Here is a 15,631-nt window from a genome sequence, read left to right on the forward strand (position 1 = left end):
ATGACGTCTAAAACTGATAATCCTCCACCCTACGAGGATGCACTGCACCATCCTAAATATGAAAACTACCCCCACCAGCCACAACATGGCTTCCCTCTTCCACCACCTCCATCTTACAGCGCCAGTCCGGGCATGTGCGCCGGCCCGCCTGGCTACTGGGGCCATGAGAGTGTCTACCCGCAAGCTGGGATGTGGGCAGCCCCTGGCTTCTCTCCATCTGGGATGCCCACCACAATACCCACTTTGTCTGCTGGAGTGCCTGCATCCAACCAAGGTTCTGAGGAAATGATACAAGACTTGCATTATATTTAGATTAGCTTCCAAGTGCAATACGTTTTAATTATCACTTCGCTATTCCCAATTGTGCAGGAGTCATGGAAGATTTTTTGAGCACCCAGTGGGAAAGCACATCTATTCGGCATGCCTTCATTCGAAAGGTAAGGATTTTCATCACTGGTCGCACAGTTTACTGTGTGTCTTTTTGTTGTTCAACAAGCCAATGACGATCCTGTACAGCCACTGAAATGTATACTTGTGTGCTCAACAGAACTGCTTGGTTTTGTGTTTGTGGGCAGGTTTACTTAATTTTAACAGCGCAGCTTGCCGTCACCTTTTCAGTTGTTGCTGTCTTTACATTTGTGTAAGTGTCCCTGTTCATCCCAGTCTAATATTCCATAGCTTAATGTATCTGATGGAGGGTGAAGAACAGTTTACTCCAAGTGATCCCTTTTGTCTGTGCTTTCATAGTGAGCCAGTGAGGCTGTTTGTCATCAGATACCCTGGCATCTACTGGGCATCTTTGTGAGTTGCACACTAGGAACAAAACAAAAACATATTTTCAGTGCAATTAGATTTATAAATAATATTAAAAAAAAATAAAAATAAAACATACAGAGCAAGTCCCCAGAATCCACAATATTCTTAGTGCTATTATTCTCATGGCATGCTGTTGTAAACAGTAACAGTCATTGTGATTTATATTTCCATAGTGTCGTTTATTTTGTGGTTTACTGCATTCTCGTCTGCTGCAAAGAGCCGAGGTAAGCATGGCTTTTCTGAATAAATTAGAAAACTGTTTTACTACTGATATTATGTCTTATGTAAATATTCATAACCAATAATGATACTTCTGTTTGTATACATTTTAAAATATTCATCACAATTTGTAATTTGTGTTCAGGAGGCGTTTCCCATGGAATCTTGTGCTGCTAGGAGTATTTGTAAGTATTCTTTACGTTACTACTACTGCATGGGTCAGTAATATTGGGTATGATCCACTAGATCCATATGGCCAAACTGAGAACATATTGTAAGCAATAATAAAAACAAAACAAAGACAGCCAGTAATAAAGATAAAAAAAAAAAAAAAATTAAAAGGTTCAAAGCCTTATTGTTTTCATGTTTTATCTTGCAGACTGTGGCCTTGTCTTACATGGCTGGAACAATTTCGAGGTGTGTTTTTGGCTCCAACTTAGGCAATACACCACAATACATGAATATAGCACATTTTGATGAAGATGTATTACACCCTGTGATCGTTTATGTTTTTGTTTTAATCACTCTATGTATCTTTTACAGCTATTATGAAACAAAAGCAGTGTTGCTCGCCATGGGAATAACAGCATTAGTTTGTATAGCTGTCACAATCTTCTGCTTCCAAACCAAGGTAGATGGAGACGTAAACTGTGTGTCTCTGTAGCTCAGTAGCCTGTGGCTTGTCAGTGGATGTCTTTGTTGTCAGTGGAAAAGAACGCCTTTGTCTCGCATTACAACGGTGCACTGAGTTCCTTTAAATATTTATAACATTTTGGGATAAGAAGTGAATCCAACTTCTCTGTCTGATGCAACTCAAGACGAATAAGTAAAATTTTTTGGCTGGTAGAAGACACATTTACCCAACTTCCTTTTTCTTTTTTTACATCATTCTGATTCTCTTTCACATTATCTTGACTGCTCTTTCATGTGCCTTGAAGCATATTAACTTCACTTTCATCCCACTAATGACTTGTTTCTCATCACAGGTGGACTTCACCTCCTGCGGGGGACTTCTCTGCATTGCTTCCGTTGTGCTCATGATCATTGGAATTGTTACGGCCATCGTCCTCTCCTTCCACTATGTGAGGACTCTTCTTTAATTTAATTTAATTTAATCTTTCTCTCTTTCTACTGGTGTTTCTCAGTGCGAGGAGTAGCGGTTCTTTGTGACTGATTTCACATTCAGAGGCCTTTCTTTGTGTCACTCAACAGATCCCTTGGCTGCATATGCTCTACGCAGCAATTGGAGCCATCGTTTACACTCTGGTGAGTCTACTCTCACATGAATTTCAAGGAGAGCATTTGAGCCTGGTATTTATGACAAAGTTATTGTCGAATAACAAGAAGCGTAATGGTCCTTACACACCGAAATACATAGTTGTTCGCTAGACCTAGCAACATAATTTGATATTTGTATCTATCAGGTTTGTTTTGATGTTGGCACAAGAGGAAAGGCCATCAGTGAAATCTAAATGAATTATTGCCATTGGATCATGAAGGTGCTCAGGAAACGTCACAGCAATCTGCCTATGTTTTGGTCTCATAGTGGTGTAAAATGGAAATGGTGGAATCTCTGGGGATATTGAACATGATCAGTACTTGTAATGGCAAATTTACTACTGGACTTTGATAATTTTTTAGCCGTGTTTGAGGCATGACTCTAGGGATGTTGTCGTCGCCCTGTCCACCACTTTGGTCCAGAATGCAACAGCTCAACAACTATTGGATGGATGTGGTCTCTTGACTTGTGGTTCACTTTAGTGGTGGTTTTAAGTGAAATGTCTCAACAAGTATTGGATGTGTTGCCATGACATTTCTGTTACCCTCATGATGATTTGTAATAACTTTGGTGAACCTCTGACTTTTTCTCTAGCATGCAATAGGCCTATGGTTTATGACCAAATGCCTTTAAAAATAACAGCATTCCCATCAGACTTAAGTGTAATTTGTGTACTAGCAAATATAAGTATGCGTACATGCTTAAATGGTAAACATAGTAAGCGTTAGCACTTAGCTCAAGGCACTGCCTCACAGAGGCACTAGTGTGGCAGTAGACTCTTTGTGTAAAGGTGGAAAGTTTGGCCTGATAGTACTCAAGGAAATGTCAAGGGTCACAATAACATTAGGATTCATTCAGCAACAATGCTAAAACAGCTACATATCTACACATTATGATTTTTGAATGCGACTTAATGTTTATGACTATGTTTCAGGAAAAAAAAAAAAGTCAAAATCTCCATCCTGCACTCAACAAAGACAAGTGAAGCAGACTAACCCATATTTCTTCTTTATATGACTTTACTTTGATCTGCCTTCTCTTTCTCCGTGTTAGTTTTTAGTATACAACACCCAGCTTCTTATTGGAAACAGGGAGTTGGCCATCAGCCCAGAGGAGTACATCTACGGAGCTCTCTCGCTCTACATTGACATTGTTCACATCTTCCTCTTCATCCTTCAAGTCAGCGGAGCTGCTACTGATTAAGCCCAGACCACATATTGTTCTCTGAAAATTCTGAAATTCCAAACTATTCATTTAACTATATATACGTTTTTAAGTCGGTAACACTTGAGCACTTTTATTCTTGCAATGTATGAAGCAGGGCAGTGAATTAAGTCTTTCACTTACCCAACTGTGAACGAGGAGAGAGAAACTAAAGCATATTTACGGTTGTTTTTTTTTTATATTGTGTCTTGCCTTTTTGGTTCAGCAAGTGGTATTTTAGTAGATCATGTAGCCATGAGAGATTACATTGAGCCTATACTGGAAGTGATACAAAAATGTGCATGTGTAAAAAAACAATGCATTAGTCTGTGAACTATTACTTGTATCAAACGTTATCAGTAATGAATTTAGAAGCAGTGCAAACACAAAAACACATCATTCAAACAATTGGAAACAACTAATGGATTGATTGTTTTAGAGGTTTTTATTATTGTTTGTGTTTAGTCCTCTAATGATATACAAACACCTGTAGTTAGAGTCATACTGCTAGAGACCACAATCAATAGTCTTTAGTCTGTGCTGGTAGTAGGAGGGACTCAGATCTGTATTAAGATAGTTTGTTTAACATCTCCGTAGAAAAGAACTTAAAGACGAACACTGACTTGATTAAAAGATGGATTAGGTGCGGGCCAGCTTTATAGGAACGCCCTTAAATTCCTGGCCAACTCCCTTTTCTCTGTTATGTATGTTGTATGTTATGTATGTTATACACCAATCAATAAAGTAAACCCTACTGTTGCAAAAGCTTCATTCTCTCATCTTAATGGTTAATCGTAGTGGCACGTTAATGTGGCACTAGCTCCTATACTCTCCCCCTTTCTGTGTTGTGGATTAGTATTGTTTCCCATCACCAGCATCTGCTTTGTCTACGTGGTGGAGGGTTCAAGGCGTCAGCCGCTTCGGGTCACGTGGGAACATGGAGGTCTGACGCACGTTGTGGAGCCCCAGGTACAGCATGCAGACTCTCTCCAGGCCTGGAAGGAAAGACAGTCCAGACACTCAACAAATTATATCTGCCATTAAAAAAACCTACTTAGAACCATGTTCACATACAGTGTGTTCTCTTTTAAAACAGGTTCAGTAAAACAGAAAACAAATCTGTCTCCCCCCCCCCCCACCACCAAAATATTCCTTACCAATGCCTCCACCGCCATGTGGGGGGGCTCCATACCGGAAGGAGTCGATGTATGCCTTGATCTTCTCCAGATCTGTAGTTTTGTAAAAATAAAAAGAGGTTGCTAATTAACTTTTTACAAACCATCGAGCCAACAAATTTGCTGGCGTTGTATTTAAAACTAGTCACAAATAGAGGGAGACCGATATTATGTGTAAATCACTCAATGCCCCTTTATCAGAGGCAGCTCCACCCTCTCGCTCTCTCCCCTTACCAATCTGGTGATGGATGGCCCGGTCAGTCAGCATCTGAGCATCGTGGACTCTCTGAGCTCCAGACAGGATCTCCTCTCCCCTCATGAACATGTCATAGGAGTTGGAGTATTTCTGGACAAAAAAAACAAACAAACATCACCTACAAGGTCAGGAATCTGTTAAATGAAAGAGAAGAAAAGACAGTGGCAGACAAAACATAAAGACTTGGGAAGTTGAAAGTGTAAAGTTAAAAGAAAGGACTGCTGCGGTCCTTTTCTTTGAACTTTTAGACTGCTGCATCAACACAGGACTACGTTGGGACTCCAGAAACAGCAGAAACCATGTTAAGACTGAAGTTGAATCTGTCCACCTAAACTGGTTGACAAACTCGTACTAGACATATAGGTTACACAGCAACAAGAAGAAAAAAAATAAATTAGCAGTGCAGTGGCTTTTCTGTGACACTGCTAGCAGGTTTCTAATGATGCAAAAAAATTCTATGAAGTTAAACTCTTCATGACCACACTCTAGTTTTGTGCAACAAACCCCACTGTGGTGTTTATCAGCCAGTACATCCAGCATAGGACAGACAGCTGAAAAGTCTTTGGGTTAGTATAAAGCTGTTCTCTGGCCGCAATGCAAGTTTAACCACAGGTCAACCACAAAACTAATTTGCATAAAGCTTTTGTCACTGCACATTTCTTACTATGTAGCCAGTAACTGTGTACACTGTATGTGGGTATGAGTAAGTGAGAGACTTACAGGGTTGTTTGGATCAGGCATTGTGTAGAAGGGTCTAACAGCCAGTGGGTACTTATCCAGCACATAGAAGTCCGTGTCATACTGAGGGAAAAAAAAGAGTTGATGCAAACAAGTCAATAGTTGTTTTAAAAATACACTTTCTGGATACAACAGGTACACATGTATCATTCAAGACAATTATATCTTTCCTTTTCTTTGTATAATGTAACATTGCACCTTGAGATACTTCCTGTTATAGTTGTAAGTTGCTACCGAGTTCTGCATTATAACAACATCTTCCTCCACACCACAGGATAAAAGGGTTCTGATGTTTCGGTTACTTTTGAAAGTTCTGTAAAATCTGTCTGCCTTTGCCAACACTGCTGGGTTCTTTCTGTCATGTGCCGTGTATCTTTAGTATTTTTAACTCCACCTAGAGGGGGAAATTCTGGGAACACTCACTGTGGCTCAGGTGTTATGACTTGACGATTAGATGTTTTTGGAACACTGATGAAGGCAGCCGATAAGTGCCAATTTTAATGCTGCAATCCATCAAATGATGTATTTTTCAAACTTTTAATCCAAACTCGCACAGATCCAAATCACTTTTTGTTTTCCCAAATCTGCTGGCGCAATTTTCTACAGTCAGTGTCCAACCACCAATTTTCAAATATCTTTACACTAAATCATACATTAAATGAAAACCAACCAACATTTGGACATACCTTTTCCTTGACAAGACGTCCAAGCAGCTTTTCATTGGGCGTGCTACAGAAAAACCAAAAAGACATTACATTGTGTCACATTGTTACCTGTAACTTGCCTCAAAGTGAATATTATAAAAAATGATTTAATTATCTTGTCGTGATTTTACACCAACAGCATGACAAAGAACGGTTTCTATGCATTTCTCAACTGTGTAAATAGTTAAATAAAATAGCACTGGTCACAAGAATTACTTCAATATTAATGTCTACATTTATTTCCGCTTTTGTCAAATGAAATCATCTGACAAAACGAGTAGGACGTATTCTGACCTGAGGTCGTCCTCGTCACCCATCTCCACCCCGGCCTCGTGCAGCATGGCCAAGGCCTCGGTGTACTCCAGCCTCAGAGTGGGCTCCAGGAATTTGAAAGGCTCACTGGGGTACTGCTTGTTCACCGTCTGGATCTCTGTCTGAAAGCTGACACAGACACAGACAGACACACAGACACACACAGACACACATTAAAAACTACTAACCAAAGTTTGCAGTTCCTGCCCACACACAGCCAGATGCCACACAAATTTGCCACACTGGTCAGTAACTTTGTAAGGTAATAGAAGATAGGCCTCTCTTACAGTTTTATACAGATTTTGAGTTTCAAACACTGTCCCTGCTGGCCACCCTATATGTTCTCTTACTATAAGCAGAGTGAAGGAGAGCTCATGGAGGCAGAAAAAATACATTTAAATGCAAAAGTAACAATGCTAACTAATTCACAATTAAAAATATTACTACGAAGGGAAGTGAGATTTGACTGAATGTCAAAAAGCATTATTTAACATTTTTTAAAAGACATCCAACAAGTATTTGGATATGTTTTCAAAGCAACATGAGTCATCTAACAAATCTCCACGGAAGCCAGGTCATCCTTGCATGATGTGCTGGAACATCAGTCAAACGTACATGCAAATTGATTTATTACGTCAAGGGGGGGACAGTGTGGAAAGTCACGAGAAAAGATAAACAGTCAAACTGTCCTGAGAAAGAGGAACAACGTTTGTTGTTGAAGTGGTAAAGACATTGAGTTGTGCCCTGTGTCTATCCAACGTAAAGCCTCTTTTTCCTTTCTTATAATAAATGTTCTAGCACATCAGTATAGCTACAGAATCCTCAGCATGTTAACAAAAAAAGAATTAAAAATGGATATGGATAAACTGAAATACAGAATAAGTTTTAAAATCCTTCATTTATGCAACCTGTATAGCAGCTAAGAAGGCTCTCCCTGCTCAGTGTCATTTTCAAACAATGCTGTTCTTCAGCAGTGCTGCCACGATGGTGGGTTGGAACAAAACTAAACAAAAACTACGGGAATGCCAGAAGAGCTTTACCCAGTTTTCATTTATCCATTCTTTCTGATTCAACAGCTATCTACACATGCTGCACTGATTCACACCACTAGGTGGCAATAAGGCCACATCAACAAATGTTCAAACAGCAGCAGTGGCTGACACCACTGAATATGAATTCAACATCTAAAATTGTTTTACTAAGAAACACAGTATTTTTTTTAATATTTTTACCATCCACTGAATTTCCACCTGAGGAATAGATCCTGTCAAAATTCACCTCTTGTGTAGAAAAACAAGACTTGAGCCTCTATTGGATGTAATTTGCATCAATTGCTGGTGCAATCGTCACCTCACCTCACCTCAGAGAAAGTTTGAGTGAAACAAATTACCATGAGAATTTGTAGAGTCAAAACAAAAATGTCAACCTCTTAGTTTGAGCTTTACTGTATGAATCCTAATCTTACTTGTCTCTCAGGCCCTTGAAGATCTGCACCATGGTGTCAGTGATGGAGTCAATCACTTCGTGGTAATGGTAGCTGAAGGCCATCTCAATATCCAGACCCACAAACTCAGTCAAGTGACGGTGGGTGTTGGAGTCCTCCGCCCTGAAAACTGAAATGATGCAGATTTTATATCAACGTCTAAACAAAGTAAACGCAAGTAGAGGAAAAGTGACAGGTGGCAACACCTTTTATTCCGTGTCGTCATCTTATCCAGGGTGCACCGAGTCCTTATATGTGCACCTGACCAGGTCACGAGCCAGTACATTCATCTAAATTAAAACCTGTAGTATTTTACTAGGAATGTGTTTATAATGCTAATCTCTCTCTCTCTAATCTTTCATTGTATCCTTTATTGTGAAGCACTTTGTTAACTCTGTGTGATGAATGCTAGACACTAAATCATCACTGATCGCAGATACTTTTATGAGAAATGAATAACATGAGCTGTGTTCATTGTGTGGTTGTTCAGAATTGGAGTGCCTAACTAATGTTTCTTTCTGTTCTTCTATTTGACAGGTCTTCAGACTGTAAGCAGTTAATTAAAAGATGTGTCTACATCGCACATACGGCTGAATGGAATGGAAGTCAGGTATGTGCACATGCACACAATTTCACAATGATCACCAAAAGACATACATGCATATGTATGGCTTTATAAATCGGTATATGCATATTTATGCTTTTGTATGCACAAAGAGTTTTAGTTTAGAACCTACACAGTTGTATGCATCTGACCCCTGCATACATTTACCGAAACCACTCCAAACATAGCTAACACGACATCTGCTGCTCAATACTTTTAAGCCGAGTGTTTACATCGGTTTGCCCGCTGATGAGCCTCTTTAGCCGATTTCAGATATTGGCACCCACAGCCGTGGAAGCAACATTGAAAAACACAGTACTTCTGGCTGCTGGGATTTCGAGAGAGAGTTGATCCCAATTCTCCTTACTTGCTGAATTGGTGCGACCGTAACTAAGGCAACAGTGGCGAGTACAATGTTTCCTTAGAAGCACTGATGACCTTAAGCCCTTTGATTTCCCCGGTGGAGCTACAGAGAAGCAAACAAAGACCTCGGTCCAGTCTGTAGAATACTGAATGAGTATCCTTCTCTCAAATGTTTAATTTATCTGGTTGGAGAATCGTATTCCATCTTAAAAATCACATGTAAGTAGCAAATTAAAAAGGAAGGCTGTGTATAGGGGTTTTTGTTTTCATGCATGTTGTTACATGAGTTACAAGAGCTTGGGGGGGGCGCTGTCCTGAGCACAGCACCATAAAGTCTATTACAAGTCCCATTTTGTCACTAACACACTAAGCTGTCCAGCAGCTCTTTCCACAGTGAAAGCAACAGAGGAAGGTCTCTTAAACCGTAACAATCTAAATGCATTTGCAGTTATTATCAAACTGTCATCTCAGTTAATAGGGTCTACGGTTTTCATGACACTGCTCATTTCGCTGTTGGCCAAAAAAGTGAATGAAAATGTGTGAGTGGACGGCCGGGGGGCGGGGGGGCATTCTTACCTGGACCCACACAGAAGACCTTGTCAAAGTCAGCACAGATGCACATCTGCTTGTAGAGCTGGGGAGACTGGGCCAGGTAGGCGCTGGTTTTAAAGTAAGATACCGTGAAGACATTCGCTCCACCTTCACTGGCAGCTAGAAGTGGACAAAGACAACTTTTAGAAGTGAGGGGTTTTACTGCCCCACAGCACAAAATGCCCATTAACTGCAAGGGCAGATGTAGGTTTTGACAAGCACACATTTAGCAGGAAACTGGGGTTTCTCACTTCACAAACTCAGACACCCTCCACCTAAACGCCTTTTCAGTAGACATTTCAGTTAGAACTAATTGTAATTTGTCTTTTTTTTTTATAATAATTGTACATATGACTGCTTAGCGACAACAGAAACTATGCCACAGACTTTTTGATGGCAATTGTTTGGATGCTGACAATAGTCAATAAAAGTATTCATTTTCAACACTCATCTGATAAAAACCACAGACAGTTGCCTCGCACATTTTTTTAAAAAACAAAACACGGGCCTCACTCTAGCCAGACTGAGATAACACATCTGCGGTTCCCTATTTCACACAAACACGTCAGAGGGCACTAGCTGATATTCTCATGTCGTCAATAGTAGGGTGGGGGTTCAAACAGCACAAACTTTACTTTGGGTGTTGGCAGGCAGGGACATGTGGTTTTTTTGCAAAAAAAAAGCACAGTATTGGTTTACATGCCGCCCAAAGAAAAGAGCGGCAGTTTTGAATTTAGTCATGCCAGGCAACTGCAATATCATTGGCCCTTGAAGAAAAAAGGAAGTGAGAGTGAGAGGTTTTGCCACCCTTCATTTCAAATTTCAGAGGCACGTGGGAGGCCGAGGACGGGAGATCAGTGTACGAGACAACCTACTTTGTTGGAAGAAAAACAAATCATTTTCATCTATTTGGACTCAAGCTTACTGTAAACTGATGTTTTTAGATCAAACCCCGTTCTCATGTACAGCTTTCATTATAAATGATATACCTTCCTGAGCATTTTCTCCAGGCTGCATACAATAAATTTATTTCAGCTGAAAAGTGGAAAGGGTTTTTCACAAGGTAAATTGTAAACATGTAGAATACCAAGTCATCTCTCACACCTGATGTTGAGAAACAGATACCAGGATAAGAGAGACACTTTGCAAGGAAAAGCTCAAAATAGCTGTCTTTTAAACGTCAGTGGGAAGATTTCTATTTGAATCTTAAGTTGTTGTTTTTTTTCCAGTCCTCCCTTCTTTTACTGATGTGGGATAAGGTCTTTTGGGAGCAAGCTTAAGGAAGGCCTCTCCTGTCAAGTCAAAAAGGCATTGTGTGGAAATGTGAGAGTAGAGGAGCTGATGTGAGAATTGGTTGATGCATCAAAATTCCCAGAGGGCTGGATTCAATTCTTGATAGGTTGAAGGTTTATACCTTCTTGTCTGTTGTTTGCTTGAACATAGATGCAAGTGACTGTGTTTGGGTTCAGAAACTCTCTGTTACTCACTGAAACCGTTCTGTGAGCTTCAACTGAACTTCAAGTTTCATGTGAATTGCAGTCTGGCAAAAAAATAAAAAAATGGACAGTGCATACAGGAAGTCAGCCTTACAACTGTCACATGATGACTCACAGGACACCTGTGGGTGGGTGATATGGCGTGTCTCTACTGAAACATCTAATCGAGTGGGATTCAATGCCGTGTTAGTCTTAGTTTTCCCATGGGGCAGGACCAATGGGTCAGAGAGTGTGTGTTGTACCTGATATGATTTTAGGGGTCTGGATCTCCACAAAGCCCTTTTTGGTGAGGGTGTCCCTGAAGAGCTGGCACACTCCGGACTGCAGGCGAAATATGGCCTGGCTGGTGGTCGTCTTTGGGAGGATAAAAACACGCAGCCACACACAGAGAGACGTTACCACACTTAGCGTGATCCATTGGGTTTATTACACATTATCATCGTAACAGATGTGTGAAAACAAGACAAATCATCCATGCCAACGTCTGTTCGTGCAACTCCTCTCGACATGAAGGGTGAAACCTCTAATTTGCTGGCAAGGGCAAGACATGCATTCAAAGCCAGCGAGAGCCCCAGGTACTTTAAACCTGTCATTAGAAATGTAAATGCTGAAACAAAGGCGGGGAGAGAAATAGCTCAAACTAAACCAAGAGATTAGGGTAAAAACCTAAGCCCGAAAACTGCAACAGGGAACACTCCCTTCAATTGACTGACTCATCTGAAATGACCACACAATTTCTACAAATGAGCTTTACTGGCTTTAAACTTTAGTTATTATACACCTTAATGAAGACAGACCCTGTTCCTTTCAACGGTATGCACAGGTCTGCGTTAATTAAAAGGTTTCACTCCTCCCTTATTTCAATTACTAGAGCCTGTCCAGTCCTGAATAGGACAGAATGGATAGGTGATAATGTCCAAATACTGGCAAGCTCATTAATCTGCACACAATGCTTCAGGGCTGTCTGGCTAGAACTTTTCCTTCAGTTCCTATCTGAAATCTGAAGAAAAATGAAGAAGTGGGGAAAGACCTCAAACTTTTCTGCTTGAAAACCACCTTTACCCAAACCTTTAAAAAAAAGCAGTGAACCAAATGAACCAAGCTAAGCTCACATGACTCATTTGTGTCATGTACTGTATTACACGTTGGGGCTATGGCCCGTGTTAAACCTGGGAACCCCAACTTAAAACCAGTCCATGCAGGACCGTGTTCACAAATTAGAAAGCACTTCCTGCAGTGAGTGGGTGTGAAAGTGTGTGGGTAGCGGTTAGTGTACTCCCAAACTGGCACTTCTGTCTGATGGTGTCCTAGTGTGGGAACTTTATGAAACAGACCTAAACCTGACATACCTCTCAGTGGCACATATTGCTAGCTTAAGACCGGCCTGTGGTGATGATCCACCACAGGCAGGTTTCAAAAGCAGTTTCAAATGTTTGGCTGATTTCACTCCTGGGCTCACCTGTGTTCTTTTTAGTAATACGTCCACTTGGTATTTTTTTTAACAACAGTTTAACGATTTGAGTGTTAAGCTTCTCTGTTTGTCTAATGTGATAACAGTAACCAGTGGTGATATGGCAGAACTTAAAGGGTAACTACCGGTTTTTTTCAACCTGGGCCCTATTTCCCTATGTGTTTGTGTCTAAGTGACTGATGGTAACAACAATCTTTGACACTGGTCCAGTATTAAGTGAGATCGCTGCAGTCGGCAGCGGCGAAACAAGCTACAATGTAAGTTAATAGGGCAATTGTCCAGCTTGTATTTATCTATACAAAAGTGCTCGTTTTACCACTGACAGGCTCAGATTAATATCCTAAGTGTCTGACAACATTATGGAAAGGATTTCTAAGGAGGTCGACCTTTCTGTTAAAAAGTAAGATCCTTTTTTTAAACATAAAAACACTTTGCTTCAACTCTATTCAACACCAATTAATTAGTCAGGGTGACTTCCCAAAAAAATTCTACCTGTGAGTGCAGCAAACTAAATTCAATTTAACTTTTATACTGTGTTTTAGCGCCTTATGTTTATTGATGGTCAGGTTACAAGGGGAGTTCCGTAGGAACTAAATTATTATTAGGGGAGGGGTTACGGTTACCTTTTGGAGTGTCTGTCAGCCAGTGTGGGAACCACTTTATAGCTTCACTGGGCTCTAAAGTGTAAAACTGATGACAGACCCGAGTCACTGAGCTCAAAGTGCACAGTGTTACACAAACAGGTGTTGTTGTGAGGCATGTGAGCTACGCGGCTCTGTGCTGTGGTGTTAGTGCCTTCCTGCCTGCTGCATCACGCACGTGGGAGGCACTGATCAAAACAATGAGACGCTTTGTGGCTTAGTTGCTACTGCTGCTGGCACTGGTTTAACACATCTCCACATCTCTGGGTAGCATCAGCCTACTAAATCACAGACTATCTCTTTTTCACTTTAGAGGTGAAGTGGTTTGCTTTGCATTTTGAAATGCTGATAGTAACTTATAAGATCCCTTTAATGTGGACAATTGCTTTACATCTCTTACAAGTTTACGATATTACTAGATACAATTTGATTGACTTTGTAACATTTGTAAATAAAAAGAAAAATTTAAAAAAGGATTTATAAAACTAAAGAAATGGACAGAAATACTAAACAGGCTTCATAGATCTATATATTTTTTGTTTTCGTCCTACCAGACAACCACTCAACCCTTAAATGTGAACATGTCGCTTGCGAGATTAGATACATTGAGCCAGATCCTCTGCAGGCTGTGTCACAAATTCAGTGTTTTGTCCACTTGTTTTTCCTCAGCTCTGGTAGCAACTTACCCTGAGATCAATCACCCTGTTGTCCAGCTTGGTGTCCTGGTTGACTGTGGCTCTGCCTTCCTGGGGGCAGACAAAAAAATATCACATCACCAAAAATCCCTCAAGACTATGAAATGTAATGGAACTGCCCAGCTCCTGTTTTGTTCTTTGTGTTTGTGGCCAGTGTAAATGCTTTTAAGAGGCATTTAAAATCTCAAAAGGAAGACGGTCCTGTTCTGTATAAAATTCCTAGTTCACCTATCAACTATTGCCAGAATATCACCCTGCAAAACCAATAATCCACACGCTATTTATTTTACCTAATGAAACACTTTACAACGACAATGCTTATACAGTTTAAACCAACAAGTAAAACATTTACAGCTGCTTTGTTCCTTGCAGCAACTATTACGGGTTCAACTGCAACAAGAGACATCTGCAACGTGGGACAGCAGGGCAATAAAAAGAGAAGAGAAAAGAATAAAAAACAAATGAAAGAATAAATGTTTCATCACGGGAGGAACCACTGCTTCCAGGGTCATGGATGTCAGACTTCCCTTAGGACCCACTGGAGTTTGAGCTAATAGCCTTTGTAGCCACATCCTGCTCCAAACAGCCCCATGCGGAGGGACAAAAGGTTAGACGGGCATACAGTCGGGTAGACAGGCCTGTTAAGGCCCGTGTCTCTGGGGAAGACAGGTGCTGCTACCAGTGTGTGACTGGCATGCTGAATCCCAGCAGAAAGCACCTGGGATGCTGCTGCAGCTGCAGAGATCGGCTTACTGGATAAACACGGACCGGCTCTCAGCTGTCACTGGTATAGTGACACCCATATATTGATTTGCTCATGATACATATATAAAGTAATATGATAATATAACATTTGATATTGAATAAGGTAGATCCACAGGTATAGAAAAACAATAGCTATTCGGGTGTGGCGAGGCTTTCACTGCACCTATTTAAATGATGTTGATTTCGACAGCTTCAACCTGTGGATAGAAAGGTTTGTGGCTGTGGCTGCAACATTATTGTTAATCACTATGTCACTATTTTGAATTGAGCAAATGAAGATTCTTGAGAAAAACATGTTTTTTTTCCCTCAAATGCAGCTCAATATCTGTCATCGGCTATTTTTGTTTACAGTCACTATACCAGAATTTAACGTAACAGATGCTGCATTATGTTTCTCCGACCGTAAGTCAGAATTATAGCAACATTTCAGTTTCCCAAAGAAAGATGGACAGCTTCGTGACATTTCTGCTGTATGTAAAGTTCATAAAGCTGCACTCAAGTACTGCAGAAAGACTACTAAAGCATCCAACCACCTGTTTAAGGGACACATCATTTCCACTGGCAACTTCTGCAGCTAATTCTCCTAACCTGCCAATGTTGTCAACATGTTTGACAAGACACAGAGCGTACTGTAGTAGGTATTTGCACAGATCTATAATTATCTAACGGTTATACATGTATTGATTACATATACTGGTTCAAAATAAACAAAACCAAATTCAAAAGAAAAAAAAGTTTCTTGAGTCGAATCACCAACTAATCACACTTGTATCGAACTGACTTGCTGTTAAGCCAGCGACAAAGTTTAATAACCAGCTCA

The 15,631-nt window shown here is 40.5% G+C and overlaps 2 protein-coding genes across 2 annotated transcripts in view; one reads left to right on the forward strand and one right to left on the reverse strand.

The window, feature by feature from the left end:
• On the forward strand, nucleotides 1-4,045 carry LOC114563672 (protein lifeguard 3-like). The gene is made up of 11 exons (XM_028590469.1): nucleotides 1-274; nucleotides 370-437; nucleotides 576-640; nucleotides 748-801; nucleotides 990-1,040; nucleotides 1,181-1,220; nucleotides 1,415-1,452; nucleotides 1,579-1,666; nucleotides 2,022-2,117; nucleotides 2,248-2,301; nucleotides 3,368-4,045. The coding sequence occupies exons 1-11, from the start codon at nucleotides 1-3 to the stop codon at nucleotides 3,515-3,517; spliced, it is 978 nt and encodes a 325-aa protein (XP_028446270.1). The 3' UTR covers nucleotides 3,518-4,045.
• dars1 (aspartyl-tRNA synthetase 1) overlaps nucleotides 3,944-15,631 on the reverse strand; it is a 27,672-nt gene continuing 15,984 nt past the window's right edge. The window contains exons 9-18 of the mRNA XM_028590957.1: nucleotides 14,038-14,097; nucleotides 11,482-11,593; nucleotides 9,729-9,863; nucleotides 8,168-8,315; nucleotides 6,685-6,831; nucleotides 6,373-6,415; nucleotides 5,669-5,749; nucleotides 4,927-5,038; nucleotides 4,675-4,746; nucleotides 3,944-4,512 (exon numbers count right to left, since the gene is read on the reverse strand). Coding sequence (XP_028446758.1) covers nucleotides 4,421-4,512; nucleotides 4,675-4,746; nucleotides 4,927-5,038; nucleotides 5,669-5,749; nucleotides 6,373-6,415; nucleotides 6,685-6,831; nucleotides 8,168-8,315; nucleotides 9,729-9,863; nucleotides 11,482-11,593; nucleotides 14,038-14,097 — 1,002 coding nt within the window. The 3' untranslated portion in view covers nucleotides 3,944-4,420. The remainder of the gene's footprint in view (nucleotides 4,513-4,674; nucleotides 4,747-4,926; nucleotides 5,039-5,668; nucleotides 5,750-6,372; nucleotides 6,416-6,684; nucleotides 6,832-8,167; nucleotides 8,316-9,728; nucleotides 9,864-11,481; nucleotides 11,594-14,037; nucleotides 14,098-15,631) is intronic.

Source organism: Perca flavescens, chromosome 11 (genome assembly GCF_004354835.1).
Source record: "Perca flavescens isolate YP-PL-M2 chromosome 11, PFLA_1.0, whole genome shotgun sequence".
Classification (NCBI taxonomy): domain Eukaryota; kingdom Metazoa; phylum Chordata; class Actinopteri; order Perciformes; family Percidae; genus Perca; species Perca flavescens.